We start from the raw sequence: 20,742 nt of genomic DNA on the forward strand, positions 1-20,742 counted from the left end.
ATCCTTACGTATGTTTTTTATTCTCTTTCAACCCCTCGTCTGTTCTAGCGCCTGCCTGCCTGCCTGCCTGCCTGCCTGCCTGCCTGCCTGCCTGCTCATCTTCCTACCTTTAGCTCTCTATTCTCTATTGATGTTGTCATCTGCTGTGTCTCTTCTCCTCTCACTGTGTTTCAGAACATTTCTAATTAAAGAGGAACAGACTCTGTTATTTCTGAAGTCTTGTTTTATTTTGTCGTGCTTTGTATCTTTTCCCCTATAAAGAAATAGTTAGCTATATCAACATGACTATAAAATAAACAGTAGTGAAAGACGAGAAGAAGGGACAAATAGACACAGGAGACAAAGATAGAAAGAACTAGAGAGACAGAGTCAGAGAGAAGTGGAAAGACAGCAGTTTCTATAGAATAACCAAAAACAACAAACATGGGAGGTGTACAGTTATAACATTTACAATAATCATAACAGTAATAATAATAACAATCATAACAGTAATAATAATAACAATCATAATAGTCCAAATAATAACAAGAATTAATAAAAAATCAATAAGACCTCAGGTATTTCATAAAGACAAATGAAACATTATTTTTTTAATATTTTCTGTTTTGATCACTGGACACTAGTTTGTTTTTGTACCTCGAGGCTAATAATGTGTTAGTATAGTAGCTTCATAACGCTTTCAACAGTAAACTGTTTTTTTCTCAATTTCTTAAAAGATTTATTTAAGTTATCTTACTGTTTACATTTTTATACAAATAAAGAATTCAGAGATATGTATGTATATGTATGTATGTATGTATGTATGTATGTATGTATGTATGTATGTATGTATGTATGTATGTATGTATGTATGTATGTATATGTATGTATGTATGTGTGTGTGTGTGCGTGTGCGCATGTGTGTGTGTGTGCGCGTGTGTGTGTGCGTGTGTGTGTGCGCGTGTGTGCGTTTTTGTGTGTGTGTGCGTGTGTGTGTGTGTGCGTGTTTGAGTGTGTGCGTGCGTGCGTGTGTGTGCGTGTGTGTGCACGTGTGTGTGTGCGTGTGTGTGTGTGCATGGCATTCAGAAAAATATCCATCATGTATTTTTCCTTATTCATTACTTTCCTTTCACTCATTTGTTTCTCTATAAGACATTTTAAATTTTTTATCCCTTTAAGGGCATTTTAAAATAATTATAATTTTCCTTAATGTGTCTCGTCGACTTATGTTCCCTTTCTTCTAACTCACGAAAGGAGACTGGCACTAATCCTTTCTTTATTGGCCAACAATAGAGGAGAGATAAAGACAGAGAGAGGGAGGGAACAAGGGGGAAGACTGGGACTAGAAAGAGAGGTGAAGAGAGAGAGAGGGAGGGAACAAGGGGGATGAAGAGGACTAGAAAGAGAGGTGAAGAGAGAGGGAGGGAGAAAGAGAGAATTCAAAGAAGAGAAACAACAGTTCTGTTCCGCGAGGAAAGCAGTCATTCATAACAGGAAGGTTTCTAAATTACCCAGAAAACATTGGCAGACTCCCTAGAACGGACGGCAAATACAATACCTGGGCCGTCTGCAGAATTGACTGAACAGTTCAGATATACTTTATGAGACTTTCAGGGTAACACTCTGCAATGTTGTCAAATAATTATAGATGAGCTGCTCTCTGTTGGCTGATGTGCTTTGGCAATTTCAAGTAATCAAATTGAGCATTCAAACTCAATAGCTTCTGGAAATCATACCCACCCCACCTGTGTGTCTGTGCCAGTTATGGATTGAACATTTTGGAAATTGACGTTTTTTCTCTTTCCTCTCTCTCTCTCCCTCCCTCTCCAATTACCACAGGGAAGGGAAGTGCTGAGGCTCTCTTTCTTGTTATCTCTTCGCTCTATCAAAATAATGACCCTATTATCACTTTCCCCTTTCTCTGCCATCCTCCCTCGCTCCTTCCTCCAGTACACCTACAGTATGGCACAGTTGTAATGTAAGGGCTGGACGGATCGTCTCTCTTTCAGTCTCTGTTCTGGTCTGTGTTGTGGTCTGTGTTGTGGTCTGTAATGTGGTCTGTGTGCAGTAGTATTACAGTCGATTCAGAAGGCCACCCGTCATGGCGGGTTGGGGGAGGGGTGTGGGTTTTGGGGATGGAGGCTACAGTAGGTACTCCTTCTTGCCCTGACTGGCATCATTCCCGTTGAGGAAAGCCTCCTGGACCTCCCCGTGCTCGTCCAACCCACTGGCCTCATGGGTAAGATATGAACCTGGGAGAGGGAAAATGAACAGAGAGAGAAAAAAGGAGAGATGGAGAGAGAGGCAGAGAGAGATGCAAAGACAGAGGGGAGAGGAGGAAGAGAGAGAGAGAGTCATAGAGAGAGAGGAGGCATAGAGAGAGAGTCATAGAGAGAAAGAGAGGAGAGAGAGTGTCATAGAGAGAGAGGAGGCAGAGAGAGAGAGTTATAGAGCGAGAGAGAGCGAGAGAGAGGAGGCAGAGAGAGAGTCATAGAGAGAGAGAGAGGAGGCAGAGAGAGAGAGAGTCATGGAGAGAGAGAGTCATGGAGAGAGAGAGGAGGCAGAGAGAGAGAGAGCGTCAGAGAGAGAGAGGAGGCAGAGACAGAGAGAGAGTCGGAGAGAGGGAGAGGAGGCAGAGAGAGAGGGAGAGGAGGCAGAAAGAGAGAGAGAGGAGGCAGAGAGAGAGAGAGGAGGCAGAGAGAGAGAGAGGAGGCAAAGAGAGAGAGAGAGTCATAGAGAGAGAGAGAGAGGAGGCAGAGAGAGAGAGTCATAGAGAGAGAGAGAGAGAGAGAGAGGAGGCAGAGAGAGAGAAAGTCATAGAGAGAGGAGGCAGAGAGAGAGAGAGAGTCATAGAGAGAGAGGAGGCAGAGAGAGAGTCATAGAGAGAGAGAGGAGGCAGAGAGAGAGAGTCATAGAGAGAGAGAGAGAGGAGTGAGAGATAGAGTCATAGAGAGAGAGAGAGAGAGGAGGCAGAGAGAGAGTCATAGAGAGAGAGAGAGGAGGCAGAGAGAGAGAGTGAGTGAGTGATAGAGAGAGGAGGCAGAGAGAGAGTCATAGAGAGAGAGAGCAAGTGAGCGATAGAGAGAGGAGGCAGAGAGAGAGAGAGTCAGAGAGAGAGAGAGAGAGAGAGAGAGAGAGAGAGAGAGAGAGCGAGTGAGCGATAGAGAGAGGAGGCATAAAGAGAGAGAGAGGAGGCAGAGAGAGAGAGAGTGAGTGAGCAATAGAGAGAGGAGGCATAAAGAGAGAGAGAGGAGGCAGAGAGAGAGAGCGAGTGAGCGATAGAGAGAGGAGGCATAAAGAGAGAGAAGGTTGTGCAGCAGAGAGAGAAGGTTGTACAGCAGAGAGAGGGAGACAGGTGAAGGGGTGTGGAGGTTAGTTGTGACAGAGTAATATAATCATTGTGACATTCTGTGAACCCATCAAAGCAATCTTTACCATATTGTTGAAGTCCTACCTGTGATTAATTATTAGTTCAGTTAGAATTAGGTCAGTACCAATTAAGTATAGGCTCCTGGGTACGATATGAGCCTGACAGAGGAAGAGGGGGAAAGGAGAGAGAGGGCCAAGCATGGTGCAAATAGAGAAAAAGAGGGGCGGAGGCATAGAGAGAGAAAGATAAGGGTAGAGAGAGGCACAGAGAGAGGGAGAGAGAGAGACAGATAAGGGTAGAGAGAGGCACAGAGAGAGGGAGAGAGAGAGAAAGATAAGGGTAGAGAGAGGCACAGAGAGAGGGAGAGAGAGAGAAGGAACGGAGGGGAAGTTAGCTACGGCAGAGTAATATAATAAGAGAAAGTCAAACTATCAAACTAAAATATTGAATTTCTCTCTGATTTCCATCATCAGTTCAGAATTTAAAGGGCCAGACACAGACACAGATTAAGCCTAGGCCTGGATTAAAAAGCGATTTCAATCCTTTGAGAATGCTTTTTAGTCCAGAAGTAGGTTTAATTTGTATCCGGGAAACCTGCCCAACAAGCCCAATCATGTTCAAGCTGAGTATCACTGCAGGAGCCAATGGCAGTCTCTTCGTTGATAGTGTGTCTGGTCAAGGCTTTGATTGGCACACTGGCAGCCACAGCAGGACAGAGACAGGGCCCTAATAGTGTTCAATGATTGGTGGTAATGGCTCTGTCTATTTGCTGATTGGCATTCTGGCTGCATGGCCCCTCCCCTGGTCTCAAAGGTTCTACTCCTGGATAACTTTATTGGCACCGAAGGAGGAATGAGTGGGCTGCCAGAGGCTGTTCAAATTACGGGGGAGCGTGGGTAACTGTGTTTAAACATTTTTTGATGTGCCCTGATACAGTAAACCATAGGGGTCATTAAACAACATGCACCCACTGTGCACCCAACATGCACCCACTGTTTATAGCATACATTTCCCACCAACCCTCCTGGCTAAGACAAGGTCATTTGTCATGTTCTGAGGAAAGAGCGTTCCTTTTTCCTTCTCATCTCCCCATCTCATTCTATCCATTTGGGTCCATCTTTTATTTACTCTTTTTAATTCACTGAGACAGATACTGTAACGTGAGGTGAGGCGTGACCATTGAGAATTCATGGTGGCCTCACCTTTAATGGAATTCATATAACTTTTCAATAGTGTGAATGCCATGTGTGTGGGTGTGTTTGTGTGCGTGCCTTCGCGTGCATACATGCATGTGTTACCTTTCTGTCGGACAGAGCACCAGACGGTGACGATGAGAACACAGATGACGGTGAAGACCAGCAGAGCCAGGACGCCCCCTATCACAGCGTACGGTACTGCACTGTGGGTCTCAATCACTGCCCCGGGGTCTGAGAGGGACGGAGGGAGGGACGGTTAGAGAGAGAGAGAGAGAGAGAGAGAGAGTAGGGGCAGAGATATATGTGGAGGAAAGAGAGAAGGAGTATTAAATCAAAGTCTGTACATCCCTGAACGGTGAGATCATCTACTGTGTCTTTCACCATATCTGTATTATTACCCACAGAACACTGGAGATTGGAAGAGCTCAGACCAACAGAGCACAGAGCTCCGGTATACAGAGAGCACCTTGAGTCAGAGGCAAGTCTGTGTTTACACCACAGACACATTCCCAGAATAAAGACCATTCATACAGACTGGAGTGAAAATGTGGAGTGACCACCTGTGTGTGAATACATAGTGCCAACCCTGCCCAGGAGACAAGGACACATAGGAATGGGCACGGTCCAAGAACTCTACCAGACTGGAATTAAAACAGGACTCATTAACACAATGCTAACAAAAGACCACAGCCACAGAGAGGTGGAGGATGGATGAAGAAAAAAGAGGAGGGGAGAGAGTGTGTGTGTCCGTCTATCTATCAGTGGCAGCGGGCAAGACAGAAAAAGAAAAGAGTATAGAAGCGTCTGTTGAAAAGTCTGCCGGAGCAATATTTCATGACGGATGAAAAATTAAGCGCTGCCTTCCCATGGTGCATTTCTCTCCCTCGCTGTGCCCAAAGCTCGGTGGGTAATGAGTGACAGTATAAAGGAGCCCGCCGTTCTCCCCACGCGCCCAATAACGCTCCCGCATCGCTCTCTGACATTCAAACACGAGGCACAGCAGGTGCACACCTCCTGACTGTCAGAAAGACCAGAATAATGCCCTGCTCCCTCTGTTTCATCTCTCCCCCTGAGAGATGGAGAGAGAAAAAGGGAGAGAGAGAGAGAAAGAGAGAGAGAGAGAGAGAAAGAAGGAAAGGGAGGTAGAAAGGTAGTGAGGGGGAGGAGAGTGGGAGAGAGAGAGAGAGCGAGAGAGAGAGAGAGAGAGAGAGAGAGAGAGAAGCTATAAGACAGAGAAGACGGGATATGATGAGAGGTAAAAGAAAATAGAGGAAAATAAAGACCTGGAGAGTGAGGATGAAGGAGAGAGAGAGGACACACACACATGGACAGAAGAGATCCCAGTGGTGTCCCTCTGTTCTGTGTGATGACAGCCACTTACTCACAGTGGGAGACAGAGAAGCAGCTTGGCTTAACTGCCCTGCCATTGTGTGTGTGTGTGTGTGTGTGTGTGTGTGTGTGTGTGTGTGTGTGTGTGTATGTGTGTGTGTGTGTGTGTTTTCAGGGCCGGCTCCAGGCAAAAGCGACATAAGTGGTCGGTTAGGACCCCAGAGAAAATGATAATAATTCCTGTCATCATATCCCTTCTTCCCTGTCTTATAGTTCCTCTCTACCTTCCCCCTCACCACCTCTCTTTCTAACTCCCTCTCCTTCTCTCATCGAATCTATCTATCCATCCATCCATCTATCCATCTATCTCTATATACAGTATATACAGCTCTGGAAAAGATTAAGAGACCACTGCAACATTTTCAGATTCTCTGGTTTGACTATTTTCAGGTATTTGTTTGGGTAAAATTAATTTTTTTGTTTTATTCTAAAATTACAAATAAAAATATTGTCATTTAGAGCATTTAATTGCAGAAAATGACAACTGGTCAAAATAACAAAAAATATGCAGTGTTGTCAGACCTCGAATATTGAAGTCCCATGATGGTAGTGACTGCCCATTACTGATTATCTTATTAACCATCATTTAGTCACATTATTTTACTAAAATAGTTCTGTTGTTGTGTATATTTTATTTGATATTTTATTAAAATCACAATGTTGTAGTTCTTCAAAGTAAGTAAGGCATACTTTTATGACTGCTGAATAGCAACTATCAATCACTTTGATCGTGTATTTTCAGGTAGCGATACCTTGCGAAGTAACAGCTGCTCTCTATATCCCCTCACGATCACACATTCTTCTGTCTCTTCTGTAGCAGGCATAAAAGAAACACAGACCGGCCATGTAGATGAGCAATGGATTACAGTCATTGTAGTTAATTACCAATTACCCCCCAGTATCTTCCGGATCCCTCCATCCCTGCCTGCTGTCCCAGCTACACCTCTGTAGAAGTAGGCAACAAAGACCAGCTCTTCTAGAATGTGCAGGAAACTGTTCCTCTCCTTCTCACTCCATGACTCAAACCATTGGCTCCAGAGGCGCAGCTGGCACTCAAAGATATTTGGTGGGCTGTCCTTAACCTGTAGCGTATAGAGCAACTCGAAGAGGGTACACACTGGCACAGCGTCTCCAAAAGGTCCTGCAGAAACGGTTCCCTCTGGGCAGGAACCACCTCAATAGACAACGCTGCTCCTGAAGAGTTACGTAGGAGAGTGGCAGGGGCTCTCTGTCTGCTGCTGAGTTCAGAGAGGTACAAGAGAGGTTCTCCGAGAAGGGAGGCACTAAAAACCGTGGTACTGATGAAAAGTCTGCCAGGCTGGGTGAAGACGAGCTGGACTGTGTGCAGAGCCAACCCGGCATAGCATAGCAAAATGAGTAGAATTGCATACATTTTTTTATAATAAAAAATGTTTTCTCTCCACCCCATGGCAAAATGTGTTAAACTGCAGGAAATCAACTTTAAAAACGTACAACCAAACCTCGCTAGTGCCCCCAAAAGGCTAGAGCTGGCCCTGTGTGTGTTTATGTGAGCGTGAGTGTGTGTGTGTATGTGTGGGTAAGTGTGTATATACGCGTGCGTGCGTGCGTGCGTATGTGTGCGTGTGAATGTGTCATTCCACCCACAGATCCTTGTGTCCCTCACAGAAGTCCTACGGCCGTCCCATCCCTGGGTCTGTAACAATAACAACAGTACCTGTGTGCTCCCACCCCATGGGACTTACACACTGACACATCCCCAACACAATCACTGAGTGGCCAGAGCACAGCATCAGCCAGCCATTGATGAGAGTGGGGGAATGTGTGTGTGTGTGTTGGTGAGAGTGTGTGTGGGAAGGCCAGTCAAGGGAAGGTTAAAGCAGACAAAGGGAGAACATGTGTCAGTGACGGGGACAAGAAAAGGACAGAGAGGAGAGGAGGAGAAGAGCTGCTAAGAGGAGGAGAAGAGCTGCTAAGAGGAGGAGAAGAGCTGCTAAGAGGAGGAGAAGAGCTGCTAAGAGGAGGAGAAGAGCTGCTAAGAGGAGGAGAAGAGCTGCTAAGAGGAGGAGAAGAGCTGCTAAGAGGAGGAGAAGAGCTGCTAAGAGGAGGAGAAGAGCTGCTAAGAGGAGGAGAAGAGCTGCTAAGAGGCGGTGATTGTGACCATGAAGGAAGGGAAGGATGGAGAGATGGAGAGGAGGAGAAGAGCTGCTAAGAGGCGGTGATTGTGACCATGAAGGAAGGGAAGGATGGAGAGATGGAGAGGAGGAGAAGAGCTGCTATGAGGCGGTGATTGTGACCATGAAGGAAGGGAAGGATGGAGAGATGGAGAGGAGGAGAAGAGCTGCTAAGAGGCGGTGATTGTGACCATGAAGGAAGGGAAGGATGGAGAGATGGAGAGGAGGAGAAGAGCTGCTAAGAGGCGGTGATTGTGACCATGAAGGAAGGGAACGATGGAGAGATGGAGAGGAGGAGAAGAGCTGCTAAGAGGAGGTGATTGTGACCATGAAGGAAGGGAAGGATGGAGAGGAGGAGAAGAGCTGCTAAGAGGCGGTGATTGTGACCATGAAGGAAGGGAAGGATGGAGAGATGGAGAGGAGGAGAAGAGCTGCTAAGAGGAGGTGATTGTGACCATGAAGGAAGGGAAGGATGGAGAGATGGAGAGGAGGAGAAGAGCTGCTAAGAGGCGGTGATTGTGACCATGAAGGAAGGGAAGGTGGAGAGATGGAGAAGAGCTGCTAAGAGGCGGTGATTGTGACCATGAAGGAAGGGAAGGATGGAGAGATGGAGAGGAGGAGAAGAGCTGCTAAGAGGCGGTGATTGTGACCATGAAGGAAGGGAAGGATGGAGAGATGGAGAGGAGGAGAAGAGCTGCTAAGAGGAGGTGATTGTGACCATGAAGGAAGGGAAGGATGGAGAGATAGAGAGGAGGAGAAGAGCTGCTAAGAGGCGGTGATTGTGACCATGAAGGAAGGGAAGGATGGAGAGATGGAGAGGAGGAGAAGAGCTGCTAAGAGGAGGTGATTGTGACCATGAAGGAAGGGAAGGATGGAGAGATGGAGAAGAGCTGCTAAGAGGCGGTGATTGTGACCATGAAGGAAGGGAAGGATGGAGAGATGGAGAGGAGGAGAAGAGCTGCTAAGAGGAGGTGATTGTGACCATGAAGGAAGGGAAGGATGGAGAGATGGAGAGGAGGAGAAGAGCTGCTAAGAGGCAGTGATTGTGACCATGAAGGAAGGGAAGGATGGAGAGATGGAGAGGAGGAGTGTGTTAAGGATGAGGGAGGGCTGTACGTTACCTCGGGGGTCCGGTGCGTAGCTGGGGGTTAGGAGGAGGGTGGTTGGGTGGGAGGTGGCATGATGGGAGGTGGGAAGTACCATGGTAGTGACAGACACATTCTCTACAACAGACAAGACAAGGGTAACACACTATTCTCTTCAAGACAATCATAGTTATCTATGAAAGACAGGTTCTAGATCAGTGGTCACCAATCGGTTGATCGCCATCGACTGGTCGATCTCCAAGGCATTCCAGGTCGATCAGCAATGTTTTTTATTTGATTTATTTCTAATTTTATTTTACCCCTTTTTCTCCCCAATTTCATGGTATCCAATTGTTTTAGTAGCTACTATCTTGTCTCATCGCTACTCCCTTACGGGCTCGGGAGAGACGAATGTTGAAAGTCATGCGTCCTCCGATACACAACCCAACCAAGCCGCACTGCTTCTTAACACAGCGCCCTCCAACCCTTGGTTAGTGTGCACTGCGCCCGGCCCGCCACAGGAGTCGCTGGTGCGCGATGAGACAAGGATTTCCCCACCAGCCAAACCCTCCCTAACCCGGACGACGCTAGGCCAATTGTGCGTCGCCCCACGGACCTCCTGGTCGCGGCCAGAGCCTGAGCGCGGACCTAGAGTCTCTGGTGGCACAGCTGGCGCTGCAGTACAGTGCCCTTAACCACTGCGCCACCCGGGAGGCCCCAGCAATGTTTTTTTGTAAAAAAAACAATGATAAAGCCTTTGTTTTGCACTGTTGTCAGTAGCAGCCCTAGCGCCGGGAAGGTATTTTCAACCATGTCATGTGTCTGCAGGTATAACTCCACCTACCCGGCAGGCCCAGAGAACTTATCAAGTACACCGATAGGCCTACCACTGGCCAATCAGATAGCTCAGATAACTGTGTCTGCAGTTTCCTCGAGCCATAGACTGTAAAAAGAAACCTTGAACGCACAGCAAAGTTGATACAGTGAGATTTCAAGACTTTCAAAACCACAACAAGAGAGAGACTCAACGAATACAGCAAAGAGCTGCTGTTTTTATGAGTGAGTTCATGTTTTAAGTTGTTATTCAGCACTGTCAATTCTGTTCAACACTTTTATATGCCATAAAATGTGCATTCTCCCTACTTCCACTCCTGCCACAACCAGCACTGCAGCAGCAATGAATGAGTATAGAAGTGTTCCAATAAGCTTCCATTGTTATTATTAGTGGCTTGTGTCTTTTTTAATATCAAGGAATATTTCACATTCTCTGGACATAGGAGTAACAACATGAATTGGTGCATGAGTTATCTCTGGAAGACTGTCATCTTCTCAGTGGAGGGGGCGAGAGCGGAGGGAGGGAGAGCGGAGGGAGGGAGAGCAGAAGGAGGGAGAGCGGAGGGAGGGAGAGCGGGAGAGCAGAGGGAGGGAGAGCAGAGGGAGGGAGAGCGGAGGGAGGGAGAGCAGAGGGACGGTGTCGGTGAGTCGTGTGATAGGCAGCCTCACCGCTGCTCCCTCCCTTCCCCCAGACTGACCATCAGATGCTCCCTCCCTTCCCCCAGACTGACCATCAGATGCTCCCTTCCTTCCCTCAGACTCACCATCAGATGCTCCCTCCCTTCCCTCAGACTGACCATCAGATGCTCCCTCCCTTCCCTCAGACTGACCATCAGATGCTCCCTTCCTTCCCTCAGACTGACCATCAGATGCTCCCTCCCTTCCCTCAGACTGACCATCAGATGCTCCCTTCCTTCCCTCAGACTGACCATCAGATGCTCCCTCCCTTCCCCCAGACTGACCATCAGATGCTCCCTCCCTTCCCTCAGACTGACCATCAGATGCTCCCTCCCTTCCCTCAGACTGACCATCAGATGCTCCCTTCCCTCAGACTGACCATCAGATGCTCCCTCCCCTCAGACTGACCATCAGATGCTCCCTCCCCTCAGACTGACCATCAGATGCTCCCTCCCCTCAGACTGACCATCAGATGCAGGCCATCAGTCCAGTAATACAAATAAATACATTATTATGTTTACTCAGCTGTGCCTCAGAAGACATACAACACATGATCTATTACCAGTGTGATGATATACCTACATTTATTAAATATCATTTTTAAATGGTCTGCAGTGATAATGTATTGGGCCTATAGCCTACTGCAGAAACCTCATTGATACAGTACTGGTTGTACTAGCTTAATGTTGCATAGGTTTAAGTCTTGATTAAAAACAATCTGAGAAGCCTCCCAGGCGCTGCAGTGCTAGCTGTGCCACTAGAGATTCTGGATTCGAGTCCAGGCTCTGTTGCAGCCGGCTGCGACCGGGAGACCCATGGGGCGGCACACAATTGGCCCAGCGTCGTCCGGGTTAGGGGAGGGTTTGGCCGGCAGGGATGTTCTTGTCCCATCGCGCACTAGCGACTCCTGTGGCGGGCCGGGCGCAATGCGCAATGCGCTCTGACCAGGTGTATGGTGTTTCCTCTAACACATTGGTGCGGCTGGCTTCCGGGTTAAGCGGGCATTGCCTCAAGAAGCAGTGCGGCTTGGCTGGGTTGTGTTTCGGACCTTCGCCTCTCACGAGTCCGTACGGGAGTTGCAGCGATGGGACAAGACTGTAACTACCAATTGGATACCACCAAAAAAAGTGGTAAAAAATCTAAAATAATGGGAGTCAGAAAAGGTTGGTGACCACTGTTCTAGATGGTATGGTTACTACAGACATATGATCTACTATACCATTTCTATAGACTAGTAGCTAGGGAGACAGACACTGGCAAATGACATCGACACATTCACTATAAGACAATGGTTGGGATGCAGACGTATTTTCTACCATAGACACATTGTCTATGACTCAGTAGCTAGGGAGACAGAAGACATTGTGTTTGATGGAAGCATTCTCTGTGGAACAATGTGCGTTGTGTTGGGACAGACACATTCAATATGAGACAATAGATTGGATACTGACACAATGGTAAGGTAAAATGCCTGTTGAGAGAGACAGTGGTTTTAAGTGACTGAGACAGTTGGATTGAGTGAGAGGCTGTGAGCACGGCGCGTGTGTGTGAGTGTGCGTGAAACACTTCATCAAATTGTCCATTTGAAGCAGCAGGGTGCAGTAGAGATCTGTTTCATTGAACCACCGTGTGTCTCTCTCTCTCTCTCACGAGCCACGCACACGCACGAGCACGCACACACACACTCACTCACTCACTCACTCACACACAAACACACGCCTCGTTCTAGGGTAATTTATTGGTAACTACTCTTCCGTCTGCTCTCCCTCTCTCCCTCTTCACCCTCTGGCCCTGAGATCCTCCATCTCTTCTTCCTCTGGCCCTGAGATCCTCCATCTCTTCTTCCTCTGGCCCTGAGATCCTCCATCTCTTCTTCCTCTGGCCCTGAGATCCTCCAGCTCTTCTTCCTCTGGCCCTGAGATCCTCCATCTCTTCTTCCTCTGCCACTCCTTTTACGTCAGCATAACCCTCACCCTCTTTCCTCCTCCTCCTCCTCCTCCTCTCATCTTCCTTTCAGCCTGCCTTCATTCACTCGTCCACATCCTCCCTCTGTCCCGTCAGCGTCCAACCTCAGCCTTCCTGTCACTTATGCAAGACACAAGTGTGTGTCTTGTGGCGTCCATGTGGGTAGGCATACATGTGAGTCAGAGAGACAGGTAGGCATACATGTGAGTCAGAGAGACAGGTATGCATACATGTGAGTCAGAGAGACAGGTATGCATACATGTGAGTCAGAGAGACAGGTAGGCATACATGTGAGTCAGAGAGACAGGTAGGCATACATGTGAGTCAGAGAGACAGGTAGGCATACATGTGAGTCAGAGAGACAGGTATGCATACATGTGAGTCAGAGAGACAGGTAGGCATACATGTGAGTCAGAGAGACAGGTATGCATACATGTGAGTCAGAGAGACGGGTAGGCATACATGTGAGTCAGAGAGACAGGTAGGCATACATGTGAGTCAGAGAGACAGGTAGGCATACATGTGAGTCAGATAGACAGGTAGGCATACATGTGAGTCAGAGAGACAGGTATGCATACATGTGAGTCAGAGAGACAGGTAGGCATACATGTGAGTCAGAGAGACAGGTATGCATACATGTGAGTCAGAGAGACAGGTAGGCATACATGTGAGTCAGAGAGACAGGTATGCATACATGTGAGTCAGAGAGACAGGTAGGCATACATGTGAGTCAGATAGACAGGTAGGCATACATGTGAGTCAGAGAGACAGGTATGCATACATGTGAGTCAGAGAGACAGGTAGGCATACATGTGAGTCAGAGAGACAGGTATGCATACATGTGAGTCAGAGAGACAGGTAGGCATACATGTGAGTCAGAGAGACAGGTATGCATACATGTGAGTCAGAGAGACAGGTAGGCATACATGTGAGTCAGAGAGACAGGTAGGCATAAATGTGAGTCAGAGAGACAGGTATGCATACATGTGAGTCAGAGAGACAGGTAGGCATACATGTGAGTCAGAGAGACAGGTAGGCATACATGTGAGTCAGAGAGACAGGTAGGCATACATGTGAGTCAGAGAGACAGGTAGGCATACATGTGAGTCAGAGAGACAGGTATGCATACATGTGAGTCAGAGAGACAGGTAGGCATACATGTGAGTCAGAGAGACAGGTATGCATACATGTGAGTCAGAGAGACGGGTAGGCATACATGTGAGTCAGAGAGACAGGTAGGCATACATGTGAGTCAGAGAGACAGGTAGGCATACATGTGAGTCAGATAGACAGGTAGGCATACATGTGAGTCAGAGAGACAGGTATGCATACATGTGAGTCAGAGAGACAGGTAGGCATACATGTGAGTCAGAGAGACAGGTATGCATACATGTGAGTCAGAGAGACAGGTAGGCATACATGTGAGTCAGAGAGACAGGTATGCATACATGTGAGTCAGAGAGACAGGTAGGCATACATGTGAGTCAGAGAGACAGGTAGGCATAAATGTGAGTCAGAGAGACAGGTATGCATACATGTGAGTCAGAGAGACAGGTAGGCATACATGTGAGTCAGAGAGACAGGTAGGCATACATGTGAGTCAGAGAGACAGGTAGGCATACATGTGAGTCAGAGAGACAGGTAGGCATACATGTGAGTCAGAGAGACAGGTAGGCATACATGTGAGTCAGAGAGACAGGTAGAGAGTTCACTCTTAGAAAAAAAGGTACTATCTAGAACTTAAAATGGTTCTTTGGCTGTGAGAGAAAGAGTTCACTAAGGAATGGGTCAGTATGTGAGTATGTGTGTGTGTGTGCGTGTGTGTGTGTGTGTGTGTGTGTGTGTGTGTGTGTGTGTGTGTGTGTCTCACCTGAGGCAGAGGGATTAATGAGCAGGGTCAGTCGGCTAATTAGTTGTACACCGATTCATATCTCTTGACCGTCAAAACTACATTCTTGGAAGACATAAATAATGACTTCTCTCCATTTCTCTCTTTCATTCTCTCTACCTCCTCTCTCCTCCATCATCCTCTCCTCTCTCTACTCAAATCTCCCTTCTTTCCCTCAGGCGATCCTCCTCAACCTTAATCACTCTCCTCTCTCCCACGCACTCTTCCATTCTGCTTCCACATTCCCTTGTTCCTTTTCTTATTCCATTCCTCTATGAGCACTCTCTCTCTCTCTAAAGCTGATTTACTATGCGGCTGTACAGCCAGTCAGCACACCGCCAGGCATTCTCCGATCATATTGTTATTCTGTACGCTCGCCACTCAGACACCTATATTCACAGCTGTTTTCCCATTTGCATGTTGAAGTTGTTGATAACGATGTTTCTCTCAAATATCATTCCTTAAACTAGAGAGATAAAACACTCACGTATGATTGAACATTCCCTGTTTCTGTGTGTTTTCCTGTTCCGGTGCTGTAGTAAGCTATGCGTCACTCACAACACAAGGTTAAATGTCATCTAGCCGCTGGTCAGAAGGCCTCGTCCCTTACCGCTGCTCCACATTGATTTGGTCACAGCCTACACTACATTGACTTTCTCACTGTCATTAGAAGACTGTGCAGAGCCACAAGGGGGAATACACCACCTGGGATTCAGGTTTTTCACCTAATCTTTACTCTGTCCCTCCCCTTTCTCCCTCACCCTCTCCTAACCCCTCACCCTCTCCTAACCCCACTCCCTCCCTCCTCCCTCCCTCTCCTAACCCCCCTCCCTCCCTCTCCTAACCCCCCTCCCTCCCCCTCTCCTAACCCCCCTCCCTCCCTCCCTCCCTCTCCTAACCCCCCCTCCCTCCCCCTCTCCTAACCCCCCCTCCCCCCCTCCCTCCCTCTCCTAACCCCCCTCCCTCCCCCTCTCCTAACCCCCCTCCCTCCCTCTCCTAACCCCCCTCCCTCCCTCTCCTAACCCCCCCTCCTCACCTCCAAACCCCCCCTTCCCTCTCCTAACCCCCCTCCCTCCCCCTCTTCTAACCCTCCCCTCCCAACCCCCTCCATTCCCCTCTCCTAACCCCCCTCCCTCCCCCTCTCCTAACCACCCCCTCCCCCTCTCCTAACCACCCTCCCTCCCCCAACATCCCTCCCTCCCCCTCTCCTAACCTCCCTCCCTCCCCCTCTCCTAACCCCACTCCCTCCCCTCTCCTAACCACCCCCCTCCCCCTCTCCTAACCACCCTCCCTCCCCCTCTCCTATACTCCCTGCCTCCCCTCTCCTAACCCCCCTCCCTCCCAACCCCCTCCATTCCCCTCTCCTAACCACCCTCCCTCCCCCTCTCCTATACTCCCTGCCTCCCCTCTCCTAACCCCCCTCACTCCCTCCCTCCCAACCCCCTCCCTCTCCTAACCACCCTCCCTCCCCCTCTCCTAACATCCCTCCCTCCCCCTCTCCTAACCTCCCTCCCTCCCCCTCTCCTAACCCCACTCCCTCCCCCTCTCCTAACCTCCCACCCTCCCCCTCTCCTAACCTCCCTCCCTCCCCCTCTCCTAACCTCCCTCCCTTCCTCCCCCTCTCCTAACATCCCTCCCCCCCCCTCTCCTAACCTCTCTCCCTCCCCCTCTCCTAACCCCACTCCCTCCCCCTCTCCTAACCTCCCTCCCTCCCCCTCTCCTAACCTCCCTCCCTCCCCCTCTCCTAACCTCCCACCCTCCCCCTCTCCTAACCCCACTCCCTCCCCCTCTCCTAACCTCCCTCCCTCCCCCTCTCCTAACCCCACTCCCTCCCCCTCTCCTAACCTCCCACCCTCCCCCTCTCCTAACCCCACTCCCTCCCCCTCTCCTAACATCCCTCCCTCCCCCTCTCCTAACCTCCCACCCTCCCCCTCTCCTAACCCCACTCCCTCCCCCTCTCCTAACCTCCCTCCCTCCCTCTCTCCTAACCTCCCTCCCTCCCCCTCTCCTAACCTCCCTCCCTCCCCCTCTCCTAACCTCCCTCCCTCCCCCTCTCCTAACCTCCCTCCCTCCCCCTCTCCTAACCTCCCTCCCTCCCTCTCTCCTAACCTCCCTCCCTCCCCCTCTCCTAACCTCCCTCCCTCCCCCTCTCCTAACCTCCCTCCCTCCCCCTCTCCTAACCTCCCTCCCTCCCTCTCTCCTAACCTCCCTCCCTCCCCCTCTCCTAACCTCCCTCCCTCCCCCTCTCCTAACCTCCCTCCCTCCCCCTCTCCTAACCTCCCACCCTCCCTCTCTCCTAACCTCCCTCCCTCCCCCTCTCCTAACATCCCTCCCTCCCCCTCTCCTAACCTCCCACCCTCCCCCTCTCCTAACCCCACTCCCTCCCCCTCTCCTAACCTCCCTCCCTCCCTCTCTCCTAACCTCCCTCCCTCCCCCTCTCCTAACCTCCCTCCCTCCCCCTCTCCTAACCTCCCTCCCTCCCCCTCTCCTAACCTCCCTCCCTCCCCCTCTCCTAACCTCCCTCCCTCCCTCTCTCCTAACCTCCCTCCCTCCCCCTCTCCTAACCTCCCTCCCTCCCCCTCTCCTAACCTCCCACCCTCTCTCTCACCTCTCTCTCTTTTTCTTTAGTCATTCATTAAATAGAGGTATAATTTATTCCACCTAATTAGTGACTTACCTCATTACCCTAACCACTGCACTCATCTTCCCCCAAATCACAACTATATCTCTCCATCTATCCCTCTAGCCTTCTCTTTTCTCCCATCTCTCTCTCTCTCTCTCCCTCCCTCCCTCCATCTCCAACACTCTCTCATGCAATTCAATTCTAATGGGCTTTATTGGCTTACAGCAATCCATTTCATCACAGCAGCTCAGTTGAATGACATACTGTAAGCAGACCCCCAGGGCTTTGCAGAGACAATCAGTAACATTCTCCTCTGAGCTCCACCAGCAACACCACCACCAACCCACCACAACGCCATCCCACCACACCAGATCCACGCCATCCAATCCCACCACACCAACACCACGCCATCCCACCACACCACCACCACCACGCCATCCCACCACACCACCACCACGCCATCTCACCAACCCACCACCACACCATCCCACCACCACCACCACCACGCCATCCCACCACATGCACGCGCACACACACACACACGCACACGCGCACACACACACGCACACACACACTTAAACCTGCTGAATAAAGATTTTGCGGCATTGGGCCTGGCTCGGCAGAGACTCACCAACCTCTCACTCTCTCTCTGCTTTTCAAAGCATCACCCAGCCTCGAAAAGCTCCTGCAACAAATTGGCCTCCGATTTGTCCTGATTTTTCGCTTCATGGCCACATCAGACACTAGATAACTCTGGTAGCTGGTTGACAGTGTGAGGGGGAGAGGGCTCGTTTTTCAGAACTGTCATAATGAGCTGTTTTAGCTGACTCATCATCGCCATAAAGCCCTGCCCTGTCAGGCGACCCCACCCCAGTTCACCTTGGGATTTCCAGGGGCAAGCGTGGCTAATCCAACTTGGGCAAGCCCCTAACTGAACACTAACCTGGCTTCGACATCTCTCTCCCTGCTTCCTCTGCCCCTCTCTCTGTCCCTCTCTCTGCCCCTCTCTCTGTCCCTCTCTCTGTCCCTCTCTCTGCCCCTCTCTCTGCCCCTCTCTCTGCCCCTCTCTCTGCCCCTCTCTCTGCCCCTCTCTCTGCCCCTCTTGGACTCGACAAGACATGAACCCTCCAGGGAGCTCTGAACTACAGTACACGCAGAAAAGAGGGCAAACTACTGAGAAGGTGAGAAAGCAGAGAGGGGGGGGAGAACAAAGAGAGGATAAGATATATAGACATTTAGAGAGAAGGAGTATGGGAAAGATATATAGAAGAGAAAAACAGGAGGAACCATTCTAGGAGACAGGCGATAGAGACCAAGGAAGAAGAACCATTCTAAGAGACAGACGATAGAGACCAAGGAAGAATCATTCTAGGAGACAGACGATAGAGACCAAGGAAGAAGAACCATTCTAGGAGAAAGACGATAGAGACCAAGGAAGAAGAACCATTCTAGGAGACAGGCGATAGAGACCAAGGAAGAAGAACCATTCTAGGAGACAGACGATAGAGACCAAGGAAGAAGGACCATTCTAGGAGACGGACGATAGAGACCAAGGAAGAAGGACCATTCTAGGAGACGGACGATAGAGACCAAGGAAGAATCATTCTAGGAGACAGACGATAGAGACCAAGGAAGAATCATTCTAGGAGACAGACGATAGAGACCAAGGAAGAATCATTCTAGGAGACAGACGATAGAGACCAAGGAAGAATCATTCTAGGAGACAGACGATAGAGACCAAGGAAGAAGAACCATTCTAGGAGACAGACGATAGAGACCAAAGAAGAATCATTCTAGGAGACAGACGATAGAGACCAAGGAAGAAGAACCATTCTAGGAGACAGACGACAGAGACCAAGGAAGAAGAACCATTCTAGGAGACAGACAATAGAGACCAAGGAAGAAGAACCATTCTAGGAGACAGACAATAGAGACCAAGGAAGAAGAACCATTCTAGGAGACAGACAATAGAGACCAAGGAAGAATCATTCTAGGAGACAGACAATAGAGACCAAGGAAGAATCATTCTAGGAGACAGACAATAGAGACCAAGGAAGAATCATTCTAGGAGACAGACGATAGAGACCAAGGAAGAAGAACCATTCTAGGAGACAGACAATAGAGACCAAGGAAGAAGAACCATTCTAGGAGACAGACAATAGAGACCAAGGAAGAATCATTATAGGAGACAGACAATAGAGACCAAGGAAGAAGGACCATTCTAGGAGACAGACAATAGAGACCAAGGAAGAATCATTCTAGGAGACAGAAAATAGAGACCAAGGAAGAAGAACCATTCTAGGAGACAGACAATAGAGACCAAGGAAGAATCATTCTAGGAGACAGACAATAGAGACCAAGGAAGAATCATTCTAGGAGACAGACAATAGAGACCAAGGAAGAATCATTCTAGGAGACAGACAATAGAGACCAAGGAAGAAGGACCATTCTAGGAGACAGGCGATAGAGACCAAGGAAGAAGAACTATTCTAGGAGACAGACAATAGAGACCAAGAAAGAATCATTCTAGGAGACAGACAATAGAGACCAAGGAAGAATCATTCTAGGAGACAGACAATAGAGACCAATGAAGAATCATTCTAGGAGACAGACAATAGAGACCAAGGAAGAATCATTCTAGGAGACAGACGATAGAGACCAAGGAAGAAGAACCATTCTAGGAGACAGACAATAGAGACCAAGGAAGAATCATTCTAGGAGACAGACAATAGAGACCAAAGAAGAAGAACCATTCTAGGAGACAGACGATAGAGACCAAGGAAGAATCATTCTAGGAGACAGACAATAGAGACCAAAGAAGAAGAACCATTCTAGGAGACAGACAATAGAGACCAAGGAAGAATCATTCTAGGAGACAGACAATAGAGACCAAAGAAGAATAATCATTCTAGGAGACAGACAATAGAGACCAAGGAAGAGAAGGGCATTTTCTTGAAGTGTGGACGTACTTCAAAGCCAGGCATGCCTAACTTGTGTTGCACAGTGAGAGAGAGAGTGTGGCTTTAGCTCTGGTGGTGGCTGACGATGGCTGCTCTGGCAAGATGCTCTGGCTCCTCTCTCAATGGAGGATACTTAGAGTGTTGTTTGACGCCTGCCGCTCCTGCCACCTGCTGCCACTGCTCAGGAGATAGTAAGGAGGCAGGGAATTAAGGGAGGAGGGGAAGGGGGGAGTAGGGGGGATGATGAGGGGGCGCAGCCTAAGGCAACCTAAAATGTTACGCAACAACCCCCCTCTTTCTCCTCCTCCTACCCTTTCTCTGATCTTCAGCTGTCAGATGTGAAGGCTGCACTGACAGGAGTAACCACTAGGGGGCCACAGCCATGTGGTACACTGACTATACTGACTACAGATGCTGAGTTAACAACTCAACTCAACCCCTAGCCCGACCCCCTATGCCCCTCGCACATCTGTGAAGCATAAACAACTGATGAAGTGGCTCACGCTTTTGATGTCTACATCTGTGTCTGTGATACGCTTCTGGTGTCTCATTCAAATAGGATTGGACGGTGAATGGATTCGGAGGATATGGAGGGTAAGCTGATCCTAGATCTGTGCCATAG

At 49.0% G+C, this 20,742-nt stretch overlaps 1 protein-coding gene across 7 annotated transcripts in view; it reads right to left on the minus strand.

Annotated features, from left to right (window-relative positions):
* Window positions 1–208: 208 nt before the first annotated feature.
* The window catches only part of cadm4 (cell adhesion molecule 4), a 217,318-nt gene continuing 196,784 nt past the window's right edge, over window positions 209–20,742 (minus strand). For 2 of the 7 annotated variants that reach the window (XM_090192769.1, XM_090192763.1), the window contains exons 7-9: window positions 9,209–9,310; window positions 4,648–4,776; window positions 209–2,231 (exon numbers count right to left, since the gene is read on the minus strand). In XM_090192769.1, the coding sequence (XP_090048895.1) occupies window positions 2,122–2,231; window positions 4,648–4,776; window positions 9,209–9,310 (341 nt within the window). In that variant the 3' untranslated portion in view covers window positions 209–2,121. Of the gene's footprint in view, window positions 2,232–3,433; window positions 3,508–4,647; window positions 4,777–9,208; window positions 9,311–20,742 lie in introns of all 7 variants that reach the window. The other 5 variants (XM_090192783.1, XM_036942468.2, XM_036942466.2 and 2 more) reach the window with 3 other exon arrangements.

Source organism: Oncorhynchus mykiss, chromosome 2 (genome assembly GCF_057628025.1).
Source record: "Oncorhynchus mykiss isolate SJ-2025 chromosome 2, ASM5762802v1, whole genome shotgun sequence".
Classification (NCBI taxonomy): domain Eukaryota; kingdom Metazoa; phylum Chordata; class Actinopteri; order Salmoniformes; family Salmonidae; genus Oncorhynchus; species Oncorhynchus mykiss.